Here is a 20,138-nt window from a genome sequence, read left to right as displayed (position 1 = left end):
TGGTACGAAATACACCGTCCATTGTGATGTAATTGCTATTTTCGTCACAACGTATGTTATGATATACGTGTGTGACATTGAATGTTGACACCAGTGTGTATCAATGTTGTCGGCTTTAGGCGTCAGTCTTCTTATCGGAAACCAAAAGTCACACAATGAGTGTATGAAGTTCTTCCTGGGAAGAATATATCACCACGAATGAAGTTCCTGGGGTACATGATAAATGCCATCGGGCCTCCTACGTCGGCGTGTATTCACCCGGACGGCATTTATTACTTGTATACATACATACATACATACATACATACATACATACATACATACATGCATACACACACACACATTGGCATTTATATTTATCGATGCTTTTAATATTTTCCAATGCAGGTAAAACAATTACATCACAGTAAAGTCATTTCCCATGCGCAATGGGATAATAATGATGTCATAATATATTATATCATGGCAACACGTTGTTTTATCAAGGTATCACCACTTCTGTTTACACAGCCGTATCCCTGTAAAGGATTTTGAAGATTAAAAAAACATGGACAACATAACATAATGCAGTGCTAATTATATTGTATATTATATATATTGTATCATATCATATTACAGTACAGTACAGTACAGTACGTACAGTATAGTACGTTATGTTTTTCACTGTAAAAGATTTGTAAAAAGGACATAGCAATTACCTTTCGTTGGCGTTGGTGAAGGCAGGGTAGTAGGATCGACCGGAGGCAACAAAGTGGTAGTTGGAAATTCTGTAATTAAAGTATTGTTCCAAATATATTATAACTAGTATATGGTAAGAGTAGCTCATTACATAAAACTAATATAATAACAGAAAAACATTGACTATACATGTACTCTAAAAATGTAAAGAGAACATGAATCATAACCATTGTAGTAAATAGTAGATACGAACAATTATGGATGTCAACGCCTCTTTGCTTTCCGTCTGTCTGCCTGAGTGTATTTACGTATGCCTGAGACGGTCTGCCTATGTATGTATGTATGTGTGTGTGTATGTATGTATGTATGTATGTATGTGTATATATATATATATATATATATATATATATATATACGTATGTTTTGATGTATGTATGTTTTGATCTCTCTCTCTCTCTCTCTCTCTCTCTCTCTCTCTCTCTCTCTCTCTCTCTCTCTCTCTCTCTCTCTCTCTCTCTTCCAGCTATTACATTCTACCCTCACTCGCAATCTTTATGTAGATAAAGCAACTAAATTGTCTTCATTAAAATCATCTAATGATTATATTTATTAACAAAACACCATCAAAAGCCTTTTCATCTTTTTGGATCGGCTGATGTCGTCATTCGAGTATCAAGAAGAAAACTTCCATTTTTCATTTCAATGATCAGCTAGACCTCAATTTAAAGAACAAATTTGAAACTAGCGAATTGACTTAGTTTTGTTCAATCCATGTGTTTTTACAAAATACTTTCATGATATATAAATACTCACTCAAATTGCCAGGAGAAGTAATTGTTTGCACACAGTCATTGTGTGTATTTTCCAGTACGTCTGACCATTCGTCTTTATCAGTACCAGTATTCATATTCAACACATGAAGGCCTTTAGTAGATTTGCCAACACCAAACACGCTTCCATCAGGTTGGATAGAAATATCTATCATCTTCTCTCCTTTGGTTTTGTAAGCTTTCCATTTTCCTGTCACTCCATCCCGTGTCTTTAGCTTGCCTGATTTACTCAAGCCAAGAATTCTTCCATCTGGAAATACATCAATTCGCTTAGCTCCCTTGCTCTGTTTAACCTTCACCCATTTACCATCTATTCCTGCTCTTGTCATGATTTTCATTTTCTTACTTATTCCAAGAATCGTTCCGTCAGCCATAACAGTAACATCTTGGATACAGCAACTGTCGTCGATGGGACCTGTCCAATCACTGTTGGCGTTCTTCTTGGTATACAATTGCTCATCTATGCCGACTCCTATGAAGCTACCATCAGGAAGGACTTTGACACTAGTTACGCAGCAACTGATTGGTGTGCTTTTAGCCCACTTACCAACTGTGCTATCACGTTGGAAGAGCTTGCCGTCACAAACCCCATACATGGCCGGTCCTAGTTAAAGAATAAAGGACAATGAATAAATAGTATTGTTTTCTCAGTAGAGATCACAATTCATACCGAATACAGCGGTACACATCCTAAAGGAGACAGTCATTAATTACAACCTGGGATTGGAGCCGGAGGAATTGCCGTGAAAATTCAGAAAATGCGAGTGATCTCCATGTTTCGCTTGAGAAATATGAGTATGCAAACTACACGCACACACACACACACACACACACACACACACACACTTCACTTAATCCGAGGAATTAGGAGATCACAAGTTGTAATTTAAGAGTTACATGCTTTTGCTATGTGTTGTCTGCTACAACTATTGCATTCAGCACTGTTATATCCCTATTGAGACACCTCTATCTAAATTATTATTTGACTCTTCCGTTTTTGATTACCATCTTGGAGCTTTTTTGAGTGAACCCCCCCCCCTCCCAAAAATCCTCCGGACCACCCCCTTCTTAGCCGTAATTATGACAGCTCCAAAAGGTAAATGGGTTTAGTTGACTCGTTAATGTTGACTGACGTACGTACATACCCTATATGTATCACGAATTCATTTATACACGAGTGCCCTTTTCACGTGTACGGGTAGTATGCGCCTTCCTGTGCTTGTGTGTGTGTGTGTGTGTGTGTGTGTGTGTGTGTGTGTGTGTGTGTGTGTGTGTGTCAATGATCTTTATGTCTGTCATAGATATACATACCTCCATAGCTTTCTCCAAGTGTAATCAAAACACTTAAGGCGATAAACGTATAAATCAGAGGCATTGTCTCTCCACTGGAATTTCGATCCACCTGCGATTGCAATATCAATGTTTCTCGTTTATTGAAAGGAAGTTCATGAAATTGTATAAATAACGTGCAAAGTGGTTTAATAGAGAAAGTTTCGTATTGAGCATCAATCCTTGGACTCGTATTCACGTTTAAGGTAAGCAAGCAACAAATTGATTCCAAACATGTGTTTCCTATGAACAACTAGAATACAAAGTCTGATATTTTTGTTGGCTTAGATTTACTATTAGGTAACTTCAGACCTGACTGTTAAATACCAAAGGCAAATAATATAACATTTATGAAATCGAATTTCCTAGTTCTGTTCGATGAAATGGTGCTGTGAGTTCATCCTGAGTAAATATATTTGCTGTCATAAACAGAATCCACGATACGGACAATCAAATGTGAAAACTGCAGCTCTGTGTAGCTAGGCGGAGACGAAATGACTGTGTGTTTCAGAGAATTGAGTAAGTAGGTAGGTCGGGCTTTTATTCATATTACATCAGTCAGGACACCCTTCCTGTGATAGATTGATGGAATATATACGTGCATCACTGGGGGGGGGGCGGAGAAAAAAATAGACGTGCTTGAACAAGATCAAAAAGACAAAAAAAAATCGTGTTGATTTGTTTTTTAAATGTATAGTGTCGGCGGCATGAACGGTCGTGTTATTGGAAACATTTTTTTATTTTGCCTTTAATAGTATTAATTTGTCACTAATGTGTCTTAGAGACGATGGTCTAACCTTGATGCTAGCGTTATCACGAAACGTGGTAATATATACAAATTGTCATAACGTGTAATATGAATCGTCTACGTGTGCTATGTTAGATAAAATCACGTGTCTACATTTACTGAGAAAATCATAAACCCCTCATAATATATTTAGATATTCTGTAATTTGAATGACTCTAATGAGTCAGACGAAAATTTGACATATTACTGAGGTTATTTTGAATAACTGATATAACGACACTTTGGAGTTGGAACCTATGTTTAAATTTGAAACATGAAAACAAAATATATCAAGTTTGGTTCTTGAATTGTTAGAAAGGAATGAAAAAATAAATAAAATAATCGTAATGTTTGTTTGTTTGGGACTTTTTTTAACGAATCTTAACAAACAAATGATTGATTGCCGTCAAAAATATCTTGGCATTACTGATATGATAGATGATAAAATCGATTGTAATGTTATCGGACTCTATGTACTATCTTGACTGTGTACAGTGAATGTAACGTCCATGGTCTTAACGCGGGCCACACTCTATTGCTGAAGGTAAATCGAACAATTATAACAGCAGCGACGGATACCAGGCGTAGAACAAAAATAAATGAAAAGAGAAGTGCTAAAAAACTAATATTTGAAGTTAAGATTTCCCTATATTAATTACAAAATTGGCAATTTTGACTCCACTCTTTCTAAAATAATAATTTTCTACAGAATCTAGAGAAACAGTTATCGATAATTCACCTTACCTGATAAGTTGCTCAGAATTACTGCATGCACGACCAGAGTGATACAGATAGTTATGCGTTAAGCACTATCATCACGGTGTTTTTTATCGAATACAGTCACATCGTCGCAAAACCAACTCATCCAAGCCATATGTCCCAAACCAGTCATCCCACTGCCACCCCGTCCCACTACAAACTCGTCCCGAAATTTCAGCATGCACAGTGTGCAGTTTGACTTTGAAATTTACCTGCACACAATATTTCAGTTAAAAGTTTGTCTATCGCATGGATTCTATTCGAAAAATGGGAATTTATGATGAGAGGATTTTAAATTTACCAAGACAAGAATAGTGGGGCCATTTCATAGTGTTATTGCCTTGAAAGATTGTTAAGTTAAGTCGTTGGTCCAGTGGCCTGGTACGTCTGACTGCGCATTTCTGGACTCGAAATGTGTGTTTTTTGTTACTTCCAACAATTCAATAAAAAGACTATTGTATACTTTAAAAGCTTGGGGTATCGTGGTCGGACGAGGTTATGGCTGTTCGATGGCACTAGATAACGGGGGTGGGACGAGTTGACCGTGGGACGAGAGTATTGGGACGAGTTGGTTTTGGGACGAAGTGACCGCTACCATATTAATCATGTTGAAATACCCTTAGATTTTGAATTTTGTGCCAGAAATATATCCTATAATATCCTATAACAGTTCCATTTTTTGGAATGCCAGCTCGAACAAATTGTTTAACGATGTACAGAAGACGTCCCACGCACAAAACATATCAATTGCAGTTGCAATATCGAGTAACATCCCAAACATGAAATACATTAATTGTCATAGATGACATCAAGCACGCAATCCGTCGACAGTTTTGTATTACTTGGTGGTATTGTATGTACGCGTGTATGTGTGTGTGTGTGTGTTCCAACTGTCCATTTCACTCTCCACAAAATATTTTATTTATAAACTTGACTTATGAAAAATGCTCTTCCTACTTGCACGTGACGATAGAGGAGATAGCAATAGTCATCCCCCCCCCCCAGGCTTTGGGGAGGAGAAAAAGAAAAGATAGATTGAAAAGTTAAAGAAAACTATATTTTTTTTTAAACAATACAGCGTTGATCTAACAATCCATAGAAATTTCCATGGCTTGCATGAGTCAATTGTGATATAAATCAATTTAATGAATTGACAGAGCGTAGGAAGTTGGAGACCAAAATGTAAAAAAAACTGCGAAAATAAAAGCAATAACTGAAAAGTGATGGCAAGTATCAACTTACCTGGCATACTGAAATTTGTTTCCGGTATGTGTAGCGACTATTTGTGGCATGATAGTCGCTATGACTAAATACCCATCCACCACCCCCACCCCCCACCCCCCACCCCAACTTACATGTGCATAGCTATAGACACAAATTGACCTATTTACCTATCTCCATCCATCCATCCACACGTTCGTCCGTGCATGTGTACATGCTTACGTGTGTCCGTTAGTCCGTCCATCCATACATCCGTCCATCCATCCATCCGCCCGCGCATGTGTATTGCGTGCTTGCGTCCATCCATCCGTCCATCCGTCCGTCCTTCCATCTATGTAGGGATGGATTTCCTTGTTCTCAAGTTTTGTTTGTTAAAATTTTATGCAAAGAAACAGCTTGTGGTACACATCCAGAAATGCTTAGGTGTAATTTATAATTCAAAGGAGATCAGTTTGCAAAATATTTCTCTCCTTTCTATTACCTCTTCCTGAGATAAAAATACGAATATGTACAAATTTCAACAATCCTGCAGAGGTTTATAAACCAACATTTAATGGCTTCATGAAATAAAAGGTGAGAGTCTGAGACATGCCAGAAACTGCAGCAATGAAACCGATTTCTCATCAACAATTTTCAACTAACTTAGGGAGGATCGCACAATGTTACACAAGCTCAATAAACAAACATCGTTCGTTCAGGTCACCCCCTCCCTCTAAACGAACGTTCACAAGTGCGACATCAAACGTTTATATATGATATAAACCATGATGAAAACTTTTACAGTAGCGGTCACACCACAACAATCGATGTAATGTAAAAACATAATTTGTATAATATAGCGATGGGGTGATATATTGAGTGCACATGTATGTTTAATAACTACAATAATAACAATTTCAGTTACGCTAACGTGATTAACTAATTCAATCTATCCCTTTGCGTAGAGCTACATTCAGGTGGTGACGGTTGTGGTTGCGGATGACCTCGCGATTATTTTCTCTCTTCTGGTCAAAATGACGTGACGCTGTGAAGTTGCACGCACGGATCCTGAAGTGAAATATTCAACATTATATATGGCCTATAGCGCTTTCAAAGTCATCGTGGTGTTTTTGAAAATGCTAAATTCCTAGTACTTTCTGGTTGATACATGGTTCTATTGGGGAGAAAAGTAAAACATACGTCACACCGAAATATCGAAATATCACGCTAAATGTCACCACGCATGTGTAGTGAGAGCATTTTGTCTCCACAACGCCGAGCGAAAACAAAGAAGAAACCAAAGCCACACAACATAACGCCGGTGCGGGCAGAATGACACGAAGTATATCTTACGGATTGGAGCATGGATATAAATCTACTATCCTTTTACAGTAGAGACCCGTTGTGTAAAATTAGACAATTCCGAAGCAATGTTTCTTTTTGTCCATAGATTTTTTTTTTATTCAATATTTAAGTCATGTCTTGTCTACATTAGTTTTGTATTATTTCATTGCGGTGGTCCATTCTGCCTTCACGGTGACATTTTGTTTTTTCATATTTGTCGAAGTGTTCCACCTTTGTATTAATTCTTGTGGGGGTTCCATAACATGTCTTTCAATGTGCAACCTTTCTGCAAAATTCTAAATACATTTTTCAATTCTTCCTATTCACATCCACGTTTACGGAGATCTCGTTTTCTTCTGTTTATTTCTTGTCTCAAGTGTGTTCTACATCTTCAGTTTCCCACTGTCACATGGAATTTCTTATGTCACCGCTTTATTCCGACTTTAAATTATAACTTCTTGCAATGTTGGATATTTTTTCAGGCTCGCCTTGCTATTGTTCAATTTTACATAATTGGATCCATACAGTTAGCTTTTTGTGGCCTTTACTCAAATATGGACGAGGAAGAAAGTTAAACATGTGCATGCATATTCACTCCAATACAGATATTTATAGATACTATGTATGATATACAGCATTTGGTGATGAACGGTATTACTGTAACTATTTCTATTCAAATGCTGCTAATCACCATCGAATTACCAGGTGATTTAATTTGTTGGTTCAAGTTGCGTTGTGACGCCATTATATGTGTATATATATATATATATATATATATATATATATATATATATATATATATATATATATATATATATATATATATATATATATATATATGGGTCTGTGTGTCTGTGTGTCTGTGTGTGTGTGTGTGTAACACATTGTAATGTAACAAGCCTTGTAAACATGAGCATTTTAATGAGGTAATACTGATGTTTACAAGCTCGGGACTAAAAGTGGCCCTGAAGAACGTCCCCGGATCAGCTGTCCCCGCTGTCCCCGGGTTGCATGTTTGCAAGGCTTGTGTGTGACATTAACGTGTGTTTATATTTAAAGGCTTATGTGTTTTCCTGAAAGTGATCAGCTGTGTATTCACTGTAAAAGTTGTATTCTTTTAATAGAATTATGTGCTATAAACAGACAGATGCTTCACACAACCAATACTTTATTTCCACTCTTTCATTATCATATGACTGGAGTTCACCACATAAAATACAACTACCATATAGTTGCTATTTTTACAAGACAAGCAAGTTTCTTCCTGCTGGTTTCTATAACATAACACATGTTCAGCCCACAAAGATATATCCATAAATACTCATTTTGAACGTCATGTTGGTGCACCCTAAATGTATGGTTTATAATAAAGTAAATTTAATGATGTTTGTGGCAATAAATAGCCCCACAATGGCTTCAGAACGATTTTTTTGTACATGTACACTTAGCACAGTCTAGCTATTTCTTTACTATCAGAGTTTGTCATTGATAGACCTGTCGTTTGTGTATACACTAATGTTACAGCCTCACACATAAAGTTTGGCAACAGATTATGCCCACCATTTATGGTTATTTTCAACCATTGATACAGCAATTTAATAAAACAAAGTAAGTTTTGAAATTAAGATATGTATAGGAGAACATTGAGAGGTCCTAACAAATCACTTCTACACACAAAACTGGTAGAGTCCGTAGCGTTGCTATACTAGCATTATTGACGACTGCCATAGCAAACTATTTTGGCACTAGTGACTGCAGCATCACCGGAAACGCTCGACCAGAAGCGGGAGGTGATGACTGTAGATCATTTCGGGTAGACGGTTCGTAGGAGCTTGGATCAGATATAAACTTACTGGGATCTAAAATAAGAATATCCATTTCGATGTGTTAACTGGTGAATCGGGTAGACTTCCGGAAACAGCTCGCACTTCTTTACACCAAGTACGACGTCCTTCTCTATATTGAAACTCACACAGGCATTATTAGCAAGGCATTCGTGTGCACAGGCTACATTTGACTGAACATTGGTGATGTAGATGGCGGGACCAAATGCTCCCAGTTCATCTCCTTCCAGATGGAATAGTCCAGATCTATGATAGCTCTGTCTTATGATACCCTCATCTGTGAATCACATAAACAATAGAACGTTGCAAAAGGGATTACGATTTTTATACCAAGATCAAACGGCTGGATTAGGATTAAACCTGTCATCAGGAACGAATAGGATTTACGGCATTGGTGGGGCTGAGGAGCAAATAATCTGGTCACAATACATTTCGCAGTACCCCCCCCCCCCGTCCCAAAAAAATGAAAAGAATATCAAGGCCCCCACAACACAACACATTTTTAACCCACCCCACCAACTATACAGTACCGTTCCCCTCCATGTACGTATGATGTAGATAAGGCACACCGTTAAATATTATTAGAATCAATATTTGGCCCACCGATGACTTCAGAATCCATAACAAGAGTTTCTATGTACCCAATTAGATGTTGACTACACAAGAGGAATTCTCATCTTGAGCTCTAGCCTCAAACCTACTTAGCCAGCAGTGCTTTTTTCCCTTAACCTTTGATTTGGGGAGAGATACAGCATCAACATTATAGTAGGGGAGGATGAATTTAAAAACCAAACATAAGGACATTCTGGGGCATTTAGAGGCATAAAATATCAAACATGGTCTTCAGTACCTAAAATGCATCAATTTACTCTCGACCTCAGTAAATATAATCTGTCTGTTGACCTCACATGGCCATGGGGAGATTGATTACGAATGATCACGACACAAACACACACTATCTTGGCTATTACATGTCTCGCAATTAAATATAGATAAATAAAATGTACATTATTGAGGTGAAGCCACTATAGAGGACCACTCCTGTACTTTAATTTGGTTCAAAGCATCACAAATCGAGCAAATTATTTAAAGCCCCCCCCCCTCCTTTCAGAAAATCAGTGGTGCAATTTTCTCCTCAACCCCATCCCTGTCATTAATTCTGTTCGTGCCCTCATAATACGTCATTTCAACTCCATCACATATGTTAAACAAAACAAACACGAGAAATGGGTAAAGATTACATGTATGATATGCTCAGTATGAGATGACAAAGGGCACCGTCGCCATTCAAAGCTTACAGAATCATATCGATGTGGACCTTCAGTTTGCGACAGTTATTCACTTAATTGTGGGCCTTCATTGAGATGTTTATTCTTGGGTTCAATAAAACATCATCATTCGTTTGATTTTGTAAATAAATGCGTCAAAACCTGCCGCAGTAATTGACCATTAGAATCACGTGCACCTAAATATGTATAACTGCCAGTATATTCAATTTACATGTCATGTACTTTGAGTTAAACACTCCAGGCACTGAAGACATTGAATCTTGAGTGCCTGTACCCTTCAGCTCTCATGAATATTCAGAATGCAACTTGAATACATTATTTCTGCTGAATCCCATGATACAATAACCAATAGCAAAGATGCTCTATAATAAGTGTAAAGACAGAAGATCAACTTGGTGTTTCTCTGAAATCGCAAGTAACGTCGTTAAGTGATGTAACATCATGAAATAACTTTCCAGAAATCAAACTTTATGAAAATATCTATTTTCTGGATTGTCGTCCCTTTTAACCCCGCCAAGTTCATTGCCAAAATCTATTACATTGATGGCAAATGCAAAGTAGGAACTACATCATTTCCAAACATGTTTATTAAAAACTTGTACGGTTGTCTCAGTATGGTAATACTTGTATTGATTTGTTGCATTCCGTCTGGATCTCAACTTACTTGCATTTGTTACTGATGGCTGGGTTGCTGTAGATGCTGTGGTTAGTGGCTGGGTTGTTACAGATGGCGTGGTTGGTGGCTGAGTTGTTACAGATGTTGTAGTTGGTGGCTGAGTTGTTACAGATGTTGTGGTTGGTGGCTGAGTTGTTACAGATGATGTGGTTGGTGGTTGAGTTGTTACAGATGTTGTGGTTGGTGGCTGAGTTGTTACAGATGTTGTGGTTGGTGGCTGAGTTGTTACAGATGTTGTGGTTGGTGGCTGAGTTGTTACAGATGTTGTGGTTGGTGGCTGAGTCGTTACAGATGTTGTGGTTGGTGGTTGAGTTGTTACAGATGTTGTGGTTGGTGGCGGAGTTGTTACAGATGTTGTGGTTGGTGGCTGACTTGTTCCTATCAAGTAGACAGATGCATCACAGCAGAAGAAAGTAAGTTATGTAGGAACAAAAGTTAGAACGGATATAATTATTGGTTGTGTCTGTCTCTAGCAGAGGGTAATTTGTATACATTGTATTAAATGCAATTGTTGTATGATATAGTCGGCATGTAGTATTCAATCATGATATGACCCGTGTGTTTCTTTTATCTGTAAAATTGTGATGGGAACGCGTGCTGTCTTTCATGTGGTCCATGTTTAGTAAATCACCGTCTGCAAGACTCCCAAGAGATAGACACATTCAATAATAGTATATGCAGCATATAAATCACCCTCTGCATGAGACAGACACAAGAAACAACAGTATTCGTTCCGACTTGTGTTCCTGTACAGTTTCCACTCTTCTGCTTTAACATATTATTGTTTATACGCGTACGATTAGTATCATTAATTGAAAATAAGTATGTTCAGTGAATGTAGGAATGGATATTAGTGGGTGTGTGTTGAGTTTGGGGTTTTTGATAAGACAATAACTGATTACATTGAAATGGAAATATCCTATCATTTTTTCTTTTCTTCACAGCCAAGTGCCTGAGCAAGTGCAAATGCTTAGGGAAGGAAAGACTTAAAGAACAATTCCGACAACAACAACTGCATGTATACGACTACTGTTGGAAACAATATGTCTACAACCTGTGCATACGGCAAGGAAACCTATAAAAGTGGCATATGCTTAACCCGTATATCTGTGATGATTAAAGAATATTGAAAGGTATCTGTATACTTACCGTCACCTGTGATGGACAGATCTCAAACCTGAGATTCAGACATAACATACAAGCAATCCAATGACAACATCTAGTGTATGCATACTCATATAAACTATTGAGGACATTGCTATTACTCTGTTGCCACCATGGTTGCTAACAGAACCAGAAACTTATCTTAAATCCTATCCAAGGCCTGAATTGACACTAATCATATTAGAATGATAATCAATGTTTTCATGTAAGTAATTGTAGCTAAGTAAACAGGCTCATACACTCTGCTTGTGCCACTTTGATATAATTGATATAAATAACTAGTAACTGCCCTAGAATAATGCAGTATAAGATTCAGAGCTGTTAACATATGCGTATACCTGATGGGCCTTCGCAGATAAACCTCTTTGTGCCAGTACATGCACTATCCCCAAACTCTGAGCCGGCAAAGTAGACGCAGTTCTCGTCAGTTGTTCCTGTTGGTTCAGCTGGGGACCAAGACTCAGCAGGTTTCCATGGTAAATAAGTTGCTACGTCACCCAGTATAGTTTTATAGGTACCTTCCATGTCAATGTCGCTGATTCCTATCCAAGCACTGTAAAACAATATTGTATAATTAATCCATTTTGATATATAACAATTGAAAATGTAATGTGAAGGTTAAACTGGCACCAGTTAGTAGTTTAAATGCACATAATACATTACGTCATCAGGAGGCTAGGTCATATATGTTATATCTTAATACCATATTTGACGTCATTCAATTGCAAGTGGTGGCTCACTATGCTTTTATAATGTTGCGCATGCATTATATATGCAGCAACAGTCTTACCCACCCCCATCCCCACCCCATAAACTCAGCTTGTGTCCTCTTACACCATATGCAAAAAATGGTGGTATTTGTCATGCTTATGGGTTTTTACATGTCTTGCTGTCATATCGATGAACTTGAACCTGTAGCATATAGATGAGGTGGGGTTTTCCAGCGTGCGAGTTAATATTGTGAGAAGGAAAATATTAAATAAAATGGCCATATACGATTATTCCATATACAGTTAAAGGGTGGTACTTAATGGGTTTTCTCAACAAATAAACATGAACGTAAAGAAATGTAGTTTCCTTCAATTTTATGTCATGTCAATATACTCTACATGCATACGTCTTTCACACGTTATGTAAAAACGTCTGTAAAAACTGAGTTAAGTACTTAACACTTAAATGTATTTTAATGCTTAGGGGACATGGAAAAAGTTATTTTACCAACCTGCATTGTGTAACCTCTAAGAAATGGCATTTACTATACACTAAGGCGAGGCGTTCTCGCCTAAAAAACCTAACACTTGCTCGAACAGTGCCGAGAGAGATGAAGAGTTCTTCTTTTGTATCCCAGAATGCTTCACCCCCAATGTAAAGAAGACCTCTTCTAGGCCAATGTTAGTTTTTATAACTCTGTTTTAGTCAGGTCAGTCAACGCAAATCAGTGGGAAATGACTTTACCTGACTCCGTGGTATAAATAAATGCATTCGAGATGAAAATCAGTCTAGCCTGTATTCCCCTTTAAAGTGGCATAAACTGAGGTTATCAGCCGCCGTATGGGGCTAAAATATTTCCTGGGCAGTTTTATATAGAATACGGTTTTAAATGTTATGATCAAGTATGCTTCAGGAAGTGGAATGCTACAGGTATAAATGTATATATATTTTATTATACCGCAAAACTTACATCCCCACCCCCATCCACACCACTTTATATACAAGATGAATAAACTCATCAATCACGAAGATTATACTATAGTGATAATAACGGTATATTTCTGAAAAGATGTATAATCCTGTCACGATCCAGAAATGTCATATTCGGAATTTTGGCATATTTTACCGAAATTAACGTATAATTTATCTTTGTACTACTTACTAACAAACAGGAGCTAAAAACAACTTGACCTACTAATAAGTTGGTTTATCTACTTATCCTGGATTAATTGTACTTATCTGTAGTAACTAACAATTGTCAAGTGTTTTGATTAAACAACATGTATTAATATTTGTAAACAAGATATCTTGTTGATCATCGAATTAAGATTAATACCTAGTATTCCAAAAGCGTGATCAACACTTGTCTTACACGTGAAAATTTACATATGGGGAAGATCTTAAATCTCAATCTTAAATAGTCTAGTGGAAACTTCTCCATGTCTTCTAGAACAATGACTCTAGGTGATAGATCATGTATTTATAATATAATATCTCTAGATTACTGACATCATTCAGACTATATATGAGAATGTAACTGTGAATAAAGTGATTCCGGATTCCTGTTCATACTTCAGATTTTGATTCACACGCAACCGTTGGTGTGCAATGTCTCTCTCTGCCTGAGTGTAAGAGCGTACTTGTGAGTGACGATACCTGTGTTGCTAATTCCTAACTTAGACAAGCTCGTTAGATCATGGTACCCTTGAAAGATAGTTAGAGTGGAGAATCGTTTACGTTCTATCGAACTACCAAATTAGACATCGAAACTTAATAACAGGCAATCCCCTAAACGTAACAATCCATCATTTGTATATATAGGTATGTATTTCGATATACATTTAGCCCCCTACCTCCAGTGAACGAATGAGGGCGCAGATTAGATTTTATGTATAACAAAAATATCGACTGTTCCACTAAAATGTTGAGGTATTATTCGATAACATTTATCACAGTAGTATCTGGTAAGACACAATGAAACAAACTAACCAAACTATATGAGAAAATAGAAGAAAGAAAGGTTACACATGTAGGAGTTTAGGCCAAGTCCTCTGAATACTAGCCAGCTAACTCCTCAACTGGTAGATTCCATTATGTCATTCAGGTGTGTACCTTTCTATTCCTCGGCAGGTGAGAAGCAAGTCATTAACCTGTATCATTTCAACCTAAGGATACACTGTTAAAAAGATGTAAAGCCGAAGTTATAAAAGATGTATGATACCCTTACCTTGCGTGGTGTGTAAGTAAGTTCACCGCTGCACATTCGGCATCATCTGTTAGTATGGCCAGTCTTCCATAACCAGAATCCTGACAAAATGTGTCAGCATCTGCCCATGTCTCGGATGTATCAAAATACATATATAGAGAGCCACTGTATACAGTTTGTTGAAAATCTAAAATTATGAAAAGATGGGAAAGAAACAGATGTGATTGTTGAAGACCTCTAGTAAGCCTGTAAGGCACATGTTTTTGTATTGTGCATTGCAATAATGAAGTACGAAACTCCGCCATGTGATGTGAATGTTAATATTAATAATTGTCAACAGAAACTTCTCTCACCGATGTAATTGCACTATCTGTACCATACTCAGAAGACATTGTGTGGTACGCTGTATTCCACCATGTTCTTTTGATCACATGGGGCAATGACGGCTTCAAAGCTCATTATTTATTGCGCGACTTTGCAATTTTTTTCGATTTTTCGATATAGGATGGCTGTAGAAAACTAGGTTGGGTCGGGTTACCGGAACCAAACAGTATTTTGGCATAATTGAAACTAACAATCCCTCTCAAATACTATACTTCTATGTGACTGACTAGGGACATGATTTTAAAAGAATTTAGAGGCAATACATAAATAAATAAATAAATAAATAAATAAATAAATAAATACTAAAAAGTATTTGTGATATGACGAAAATGGCCGGAATTTGAAAATTAACCCTATAGGTCAGATCAAAGTTCAAGGTCTCAAAAGAACCTTTACACCTAATAATATAATGATAGACACTTGAATGGCGTTTCCATGTATTAAAGTTTTTGAGTCAGGAGGTAAAAAGTGATTGTTCACTACAAATATAGCTCCCATTCAGTTAAATGTTAGGTAAGCACCCAAAAAAAATGAATGTATTTTATATTTCTCTTCTTATCTTGTTCTGCCTTACGCTTAGACATCATTTTGAAAGAAAGAAATCCTCCAGCTGGTCTGAAATAGGCAAGAAATAGCTTGATTTTGAATATTAATCCAGAAGGTCAAGGTCAATGTAAAAGATCATGATTATATGGGGTTAGACATGTCAGTGGACTCTATGTATTGACGCTTTTATGTTATGCAGTTATATATTGATTTGTTACTCCGAATATGGCTACCATTCAGTAACCTGATTTAAACTGAATGCCTCCCCTAAGAGCAAATCCATAAATGTTTAGTTCTACACACATTGTTGGAATGCAAAATTTTGAACTATAGGTATCATACATAATGTACAACTTAATTGAAAAATTAATTATATGAACTGTTTGAACTTTGGAGCTTGCATAGTTATCATATTGTTAATTATCGAAAAATAACTAATTATGCAAATTAACCATTAAGATTATAAGCTACGGAACAAACTTTAATTGACACATCATGACATGCACTTCTTTACCATCAATGCATATACTAAAGTATCTGAAATTTAAAGCTCACTTTTTGACATATTTCCTAATGAAAAAAAAAATGATTATTTATGCAAATTATACTTCACAATGAAAAACTACTTAAAAACTACATCGAATACATATGATTAGTTATGGTTGATGTATGCACCAAATTAAATCATAGTCTGATTACCGAATATAATCAATTATGCAATTTAGTCATTAAAACTAAATATTATGCCAACAGACTTTATAGGACACTTGAGTTTATCATGGTTGATGTTTGTACCAAATGTTGTGAAATTTCAATCGTGCATTCCTTAATTATTGAAAAGCAAATTACTCATTAAAAACTAAAAACTACGCTAACTAGCTTTTTAGTACACGTGTGGACATTTGAGTCTTGTCATGGTTGACGTATGTACCAAATATTGTCAAATTTGAAGCGTGCATTCTTAAGATATAATTACTACAGATCGTTAGTTATGCAAATTATTCATTAAAATTATATGCAACATCAATAAATTACATACGACATATGTGCTTTGTTATGGTTAACGTAAAAATCATCAATTAAGCAAATGACTCAGTAATGTTCACTGGATGGTTACTAAAATCAAACCAGTTCTTGTGATTAGCATGTGGAAGGTGTGTAGCAAGTTTCATTAGAATCGATGCAGTAGTTTGTGAGATATAGTGTCCACAGACAGACAGACAGACAGACAGACAGACAGACAGAAGCATAATATAACCTCCCCTTACGCAGGGTAAAAAGTTATATGACCACTAAACATAAACAATGCGTAAATATTCTTCTCCTATATTAACTTGTGGACATGATTTAAAAGAATTGACAACAAATAAATAAGACAAAGTGTCTGGTGATAGGCAAGACATGCCTGGACTTTGATAATTGACTCTATTTATTTTATTATCTTTATGCATTCATTCATACATACATCCATTCATTCTTTCATTCATTCATTCATTCTTCATTCATTCATTCATTCATTCATGCATTTATTCATCCAGCCATTCATTCATCCAGCCATTCATTCTTGTGTTTGTTCATTCATTCAATCATTCATTTATACATTCAACAGCTGAATGACATTATATCTTTTCCAAACATATTATTGTGATGGGGAGATGCTTGAAAAATATTGATTAACTAAGCAGGTTAGCAATCATGGCCAAGTCCATGGCAACAACCATTTGCAAACTGAGAGAACAGTGCCAGGTAGCAATGATGATACTGATGGCTCGTCTATTAAACACTCAAAAATGACAACACCTGTCATCCTTGCATGACGTATACAGCTGTGGAGATGACTTTTCTCACTATTTTACCTTTGCTGTAGGGGGCAGTCATTTTTAACAGACTGGGAACGGTGTTTTTGGTGGTGTAAGTTTGCTAAATCCAATGTTCAACTACAAAACACTCCACCCCCAAGCCATTTTATGACCGGCCCCTCACTCCATATCATAAATACACACTATAGTGTCTGACGTGTGCGTAAATTGGTGAAAGTTCAACCAGTCACAGTCCAGGTATAGTAGAAAATCTGCTATACTTACTGGCCTCACAGCTCGGAGGATACCTATCCCAATATCCATCAGTGCAAGTCATCGTTGGAGATGAACTTAGTGAATACAAAGCAGAATCGCACTCAATAGATAATACGTATCCATTGGCAACTGGAAAACCAGGGACAGGGTCGTTTGTGAAGTGTCCATTTGGTATTTGAACTTCAACACATCCTCCAGCTACGGAAACAAAAATGAACAGTTTGGACGTAACCAGAAAAAAATACTAGTGTTACATAGTAAAAAGGTCTTAATGAGAAATCATGTGCTATCGTCTTTTAACATATTTTAAGGTAGAATACGCTTGAAAGACCCATCTCCCTGAAAGTCGAAGTTCTTAATATTATTGCATATGAAAATTTGTTAAATAATGAATGAAACGTTTTTGTCTCTAGAAAGATACCTGACTTTATATACCATTGTAATGCTACAGATGAAATCTCGAGTGCTGGAGTGTGAACATTGGAATTGTGAAAATGTAATTCTAATTAATAATATTTGTTACATATTGGTAAAATGTTATCATTGTTACTGAAAATATTGGCTTTGAAATTGTAACTACTGCTTAAGTCATAAGCTTAAGCTGTAGATACAATTTCAAAGCCAATATTTTCAGTAAGTCATAAGCTTATATAAACGTCGTAAACCAGATGCCTGTTTACGGCACCGTTCAAAATGTTTCGTTGCTTCAGCAGAAACATGTTAACATGTGCTGTCTAGCATACGAGAATGGCTTTTGCAAGAGTGTCAATGGTTAGTGTGAATATGTGGACTAAATCATTTTAAGGCGCGCCCTGACATCTATCATGAGCTTGACAAAAGGGGGGGAGGTAAACAATGGGAGAATAGGTTAAAATGGCTTATTACAATCTATGTTTTATTTTTAAAAGGATATCATGTCTAAATAATTCCCTTACATTCTTTCTTTTTGCAAATCGTTCCTCCGTTATTTTCATAATCAGTAGAGCTCTGTACGATCCATTTCTCACTATTTCTGACGATAGAAACATAATTCTGATATGATGACTCCACAGGTTCACCAACTTCCCAATTTGAATAAGTGATAGTGACTCCCCATACTGTTCTGAAAACACCCGCTTCAAGATTGTCATGTATTCCAGCCTTTACCACCAGAATGTCACTGTAAAGAGAAAGATTGGTTATCAACACTGTTCACGTTAACATGACTGAAACAGGACAGTTATATATTGTAGTTATTAAAAACACACAGACACACATAGGTACAGAACGACCGACAGGCCAGGTAAACAGACAGACATACAGACAGACACACACACACATACATACATACATACATACATACATACATACATACATACATACATACATACATACATACATATATACATACATACACACACACCCACCCACCCACCCACCCACCCATACATACATACATACATACATACATACATACATACATACATACATACATACATACATACATACATACATACATATGGAATGAGAAATGCAATATATAATATTTCATGCTGGCAAACAAACCTTGAGAACTGATCGAGAAGGCCAAGGACATGGTCATTTTCTGTGCTATCCATTATGTCGACTGGGTAACCAAGGTACTTGTCCTGGCAGTAACTAAGTGCCGATGTCATAATGTCGAGGGGTTCGTCTATTATTTCATAACAGTAGCCATTGTAGGGATTCTCACATACTGTGAAAGAAAGATGTCTTTATCACTGTATTCCATGCCTATTTATTACAATACTCCTTATCAACGCCAAGATTTATCAGAAATTGCTTCAAGTCTTTAATGAATTTACTACATATTAATGGAGTGTATAATATTATATTACAACGGTGACTTTACCATTTACCGTTGGACTACCACCTTCGGTTGATAATAATGTGATAGACACTTGAATGAAGTCGCTACGTATAACAATGTATGCACTACTGCAATGGACTTAAACAAATATGGCTGCTACTCGGTCACATTTGATTATGGGGTGCATATGTCACCTTTGAACCAAGATTGAGTGAAATTAGCAATTGCAGTCGGAAAATGCATACGTACGACCGAGGCTGGTATGCACAGACGGAACCATCGTATTTGACAGCCTTTTTGGTAGGGTGAGGATGGGGATGCATGGCCGCTAAAAGCTCAGAGTGCTCATACTAACCTTCACAAATTGGGGGTGTTGCATCCCAGAAGCCTGCGTCACATGTTATCTTGCTTGAACCATCCAGCACATAACCCGAATCACACGCAAATGATACAATGTCACCCTGGTTTGCAGGAAAAGTATTGATCGA

The 20,138-nt window shown here is 36.8% G+C and overlaps 1 protein-coding gene across 1 annotated transcript; it reads right to left on the bottom strand.

Moving 5' to 3' along the window:
- Positions 1–365: 365 nt before the first annotated feature.
- On the bottom strand, positions 366–4,406 carry LOC144432843 (uncharacterized). Its single transcript, XM_078121137.1, has 5 exons — positions 4,364–4,406; positions 2,820–2,910; positions 1,492–2,112; positions 699–767; positions 366–518 (listed from the first exon to the last, which is right to left on the bottom strand). The coding sequence occupies exons 2-5, from the start codon at positions 2,881–2,883 to the stop codon at positions 490–492; spliced, it is 783 nt and encodes a 260-aa protein (XP_077977263.1). The 5' UTR covers positions 2,884–2,910; positions 4,364–4,406; the 3' UTR covers positions 366–489.
- Positions 4,407–20,138: the final 15,732 nt, after the last annotated feature.

This window comes from Glandiceps talaboti, chromosome 3 (genome assembly GCF_964340395.1).
Source record: "Glandiceps talaboti chromosome 3, keGlaTala1.1, whole genome shotgun sequence".
Taxonomy (NCBI): Eukaryota; Metazoa; Hemichordata; class Enteropneusta; family Spengelidae; genus Glandiceps; species Glandiceps talaboti.
Note: the sequence above shows the minus strand (reverse complement) of the source record. Positions and strands in the feature narration are given on the sequence as shown.

Bases quoted from the DNA above. Each gene is read 5' to 3' on its own strand.
- LOC144432843 (XM_078121137.1), bottom strand. From the start codon at position 2,883: ATGCCTCTGATTTATACGTTTATCGCCTTAAGTGTTTTGATTACACTT. The intron at 2,113-2,819 runs GTATGTATATCT...TTCTTTAACTAG, and splicing joins ACTTGGAGAAAGCTATGGAG to GACCGGCCATGTATGGGGTT. The intron at 768-1,491 runs GTGAGTATTTAT...CTTTAATTACAG, and splicing joins TACTTCTCCTGGCAATTTGA to AATTTCCAACTACCACTTTG.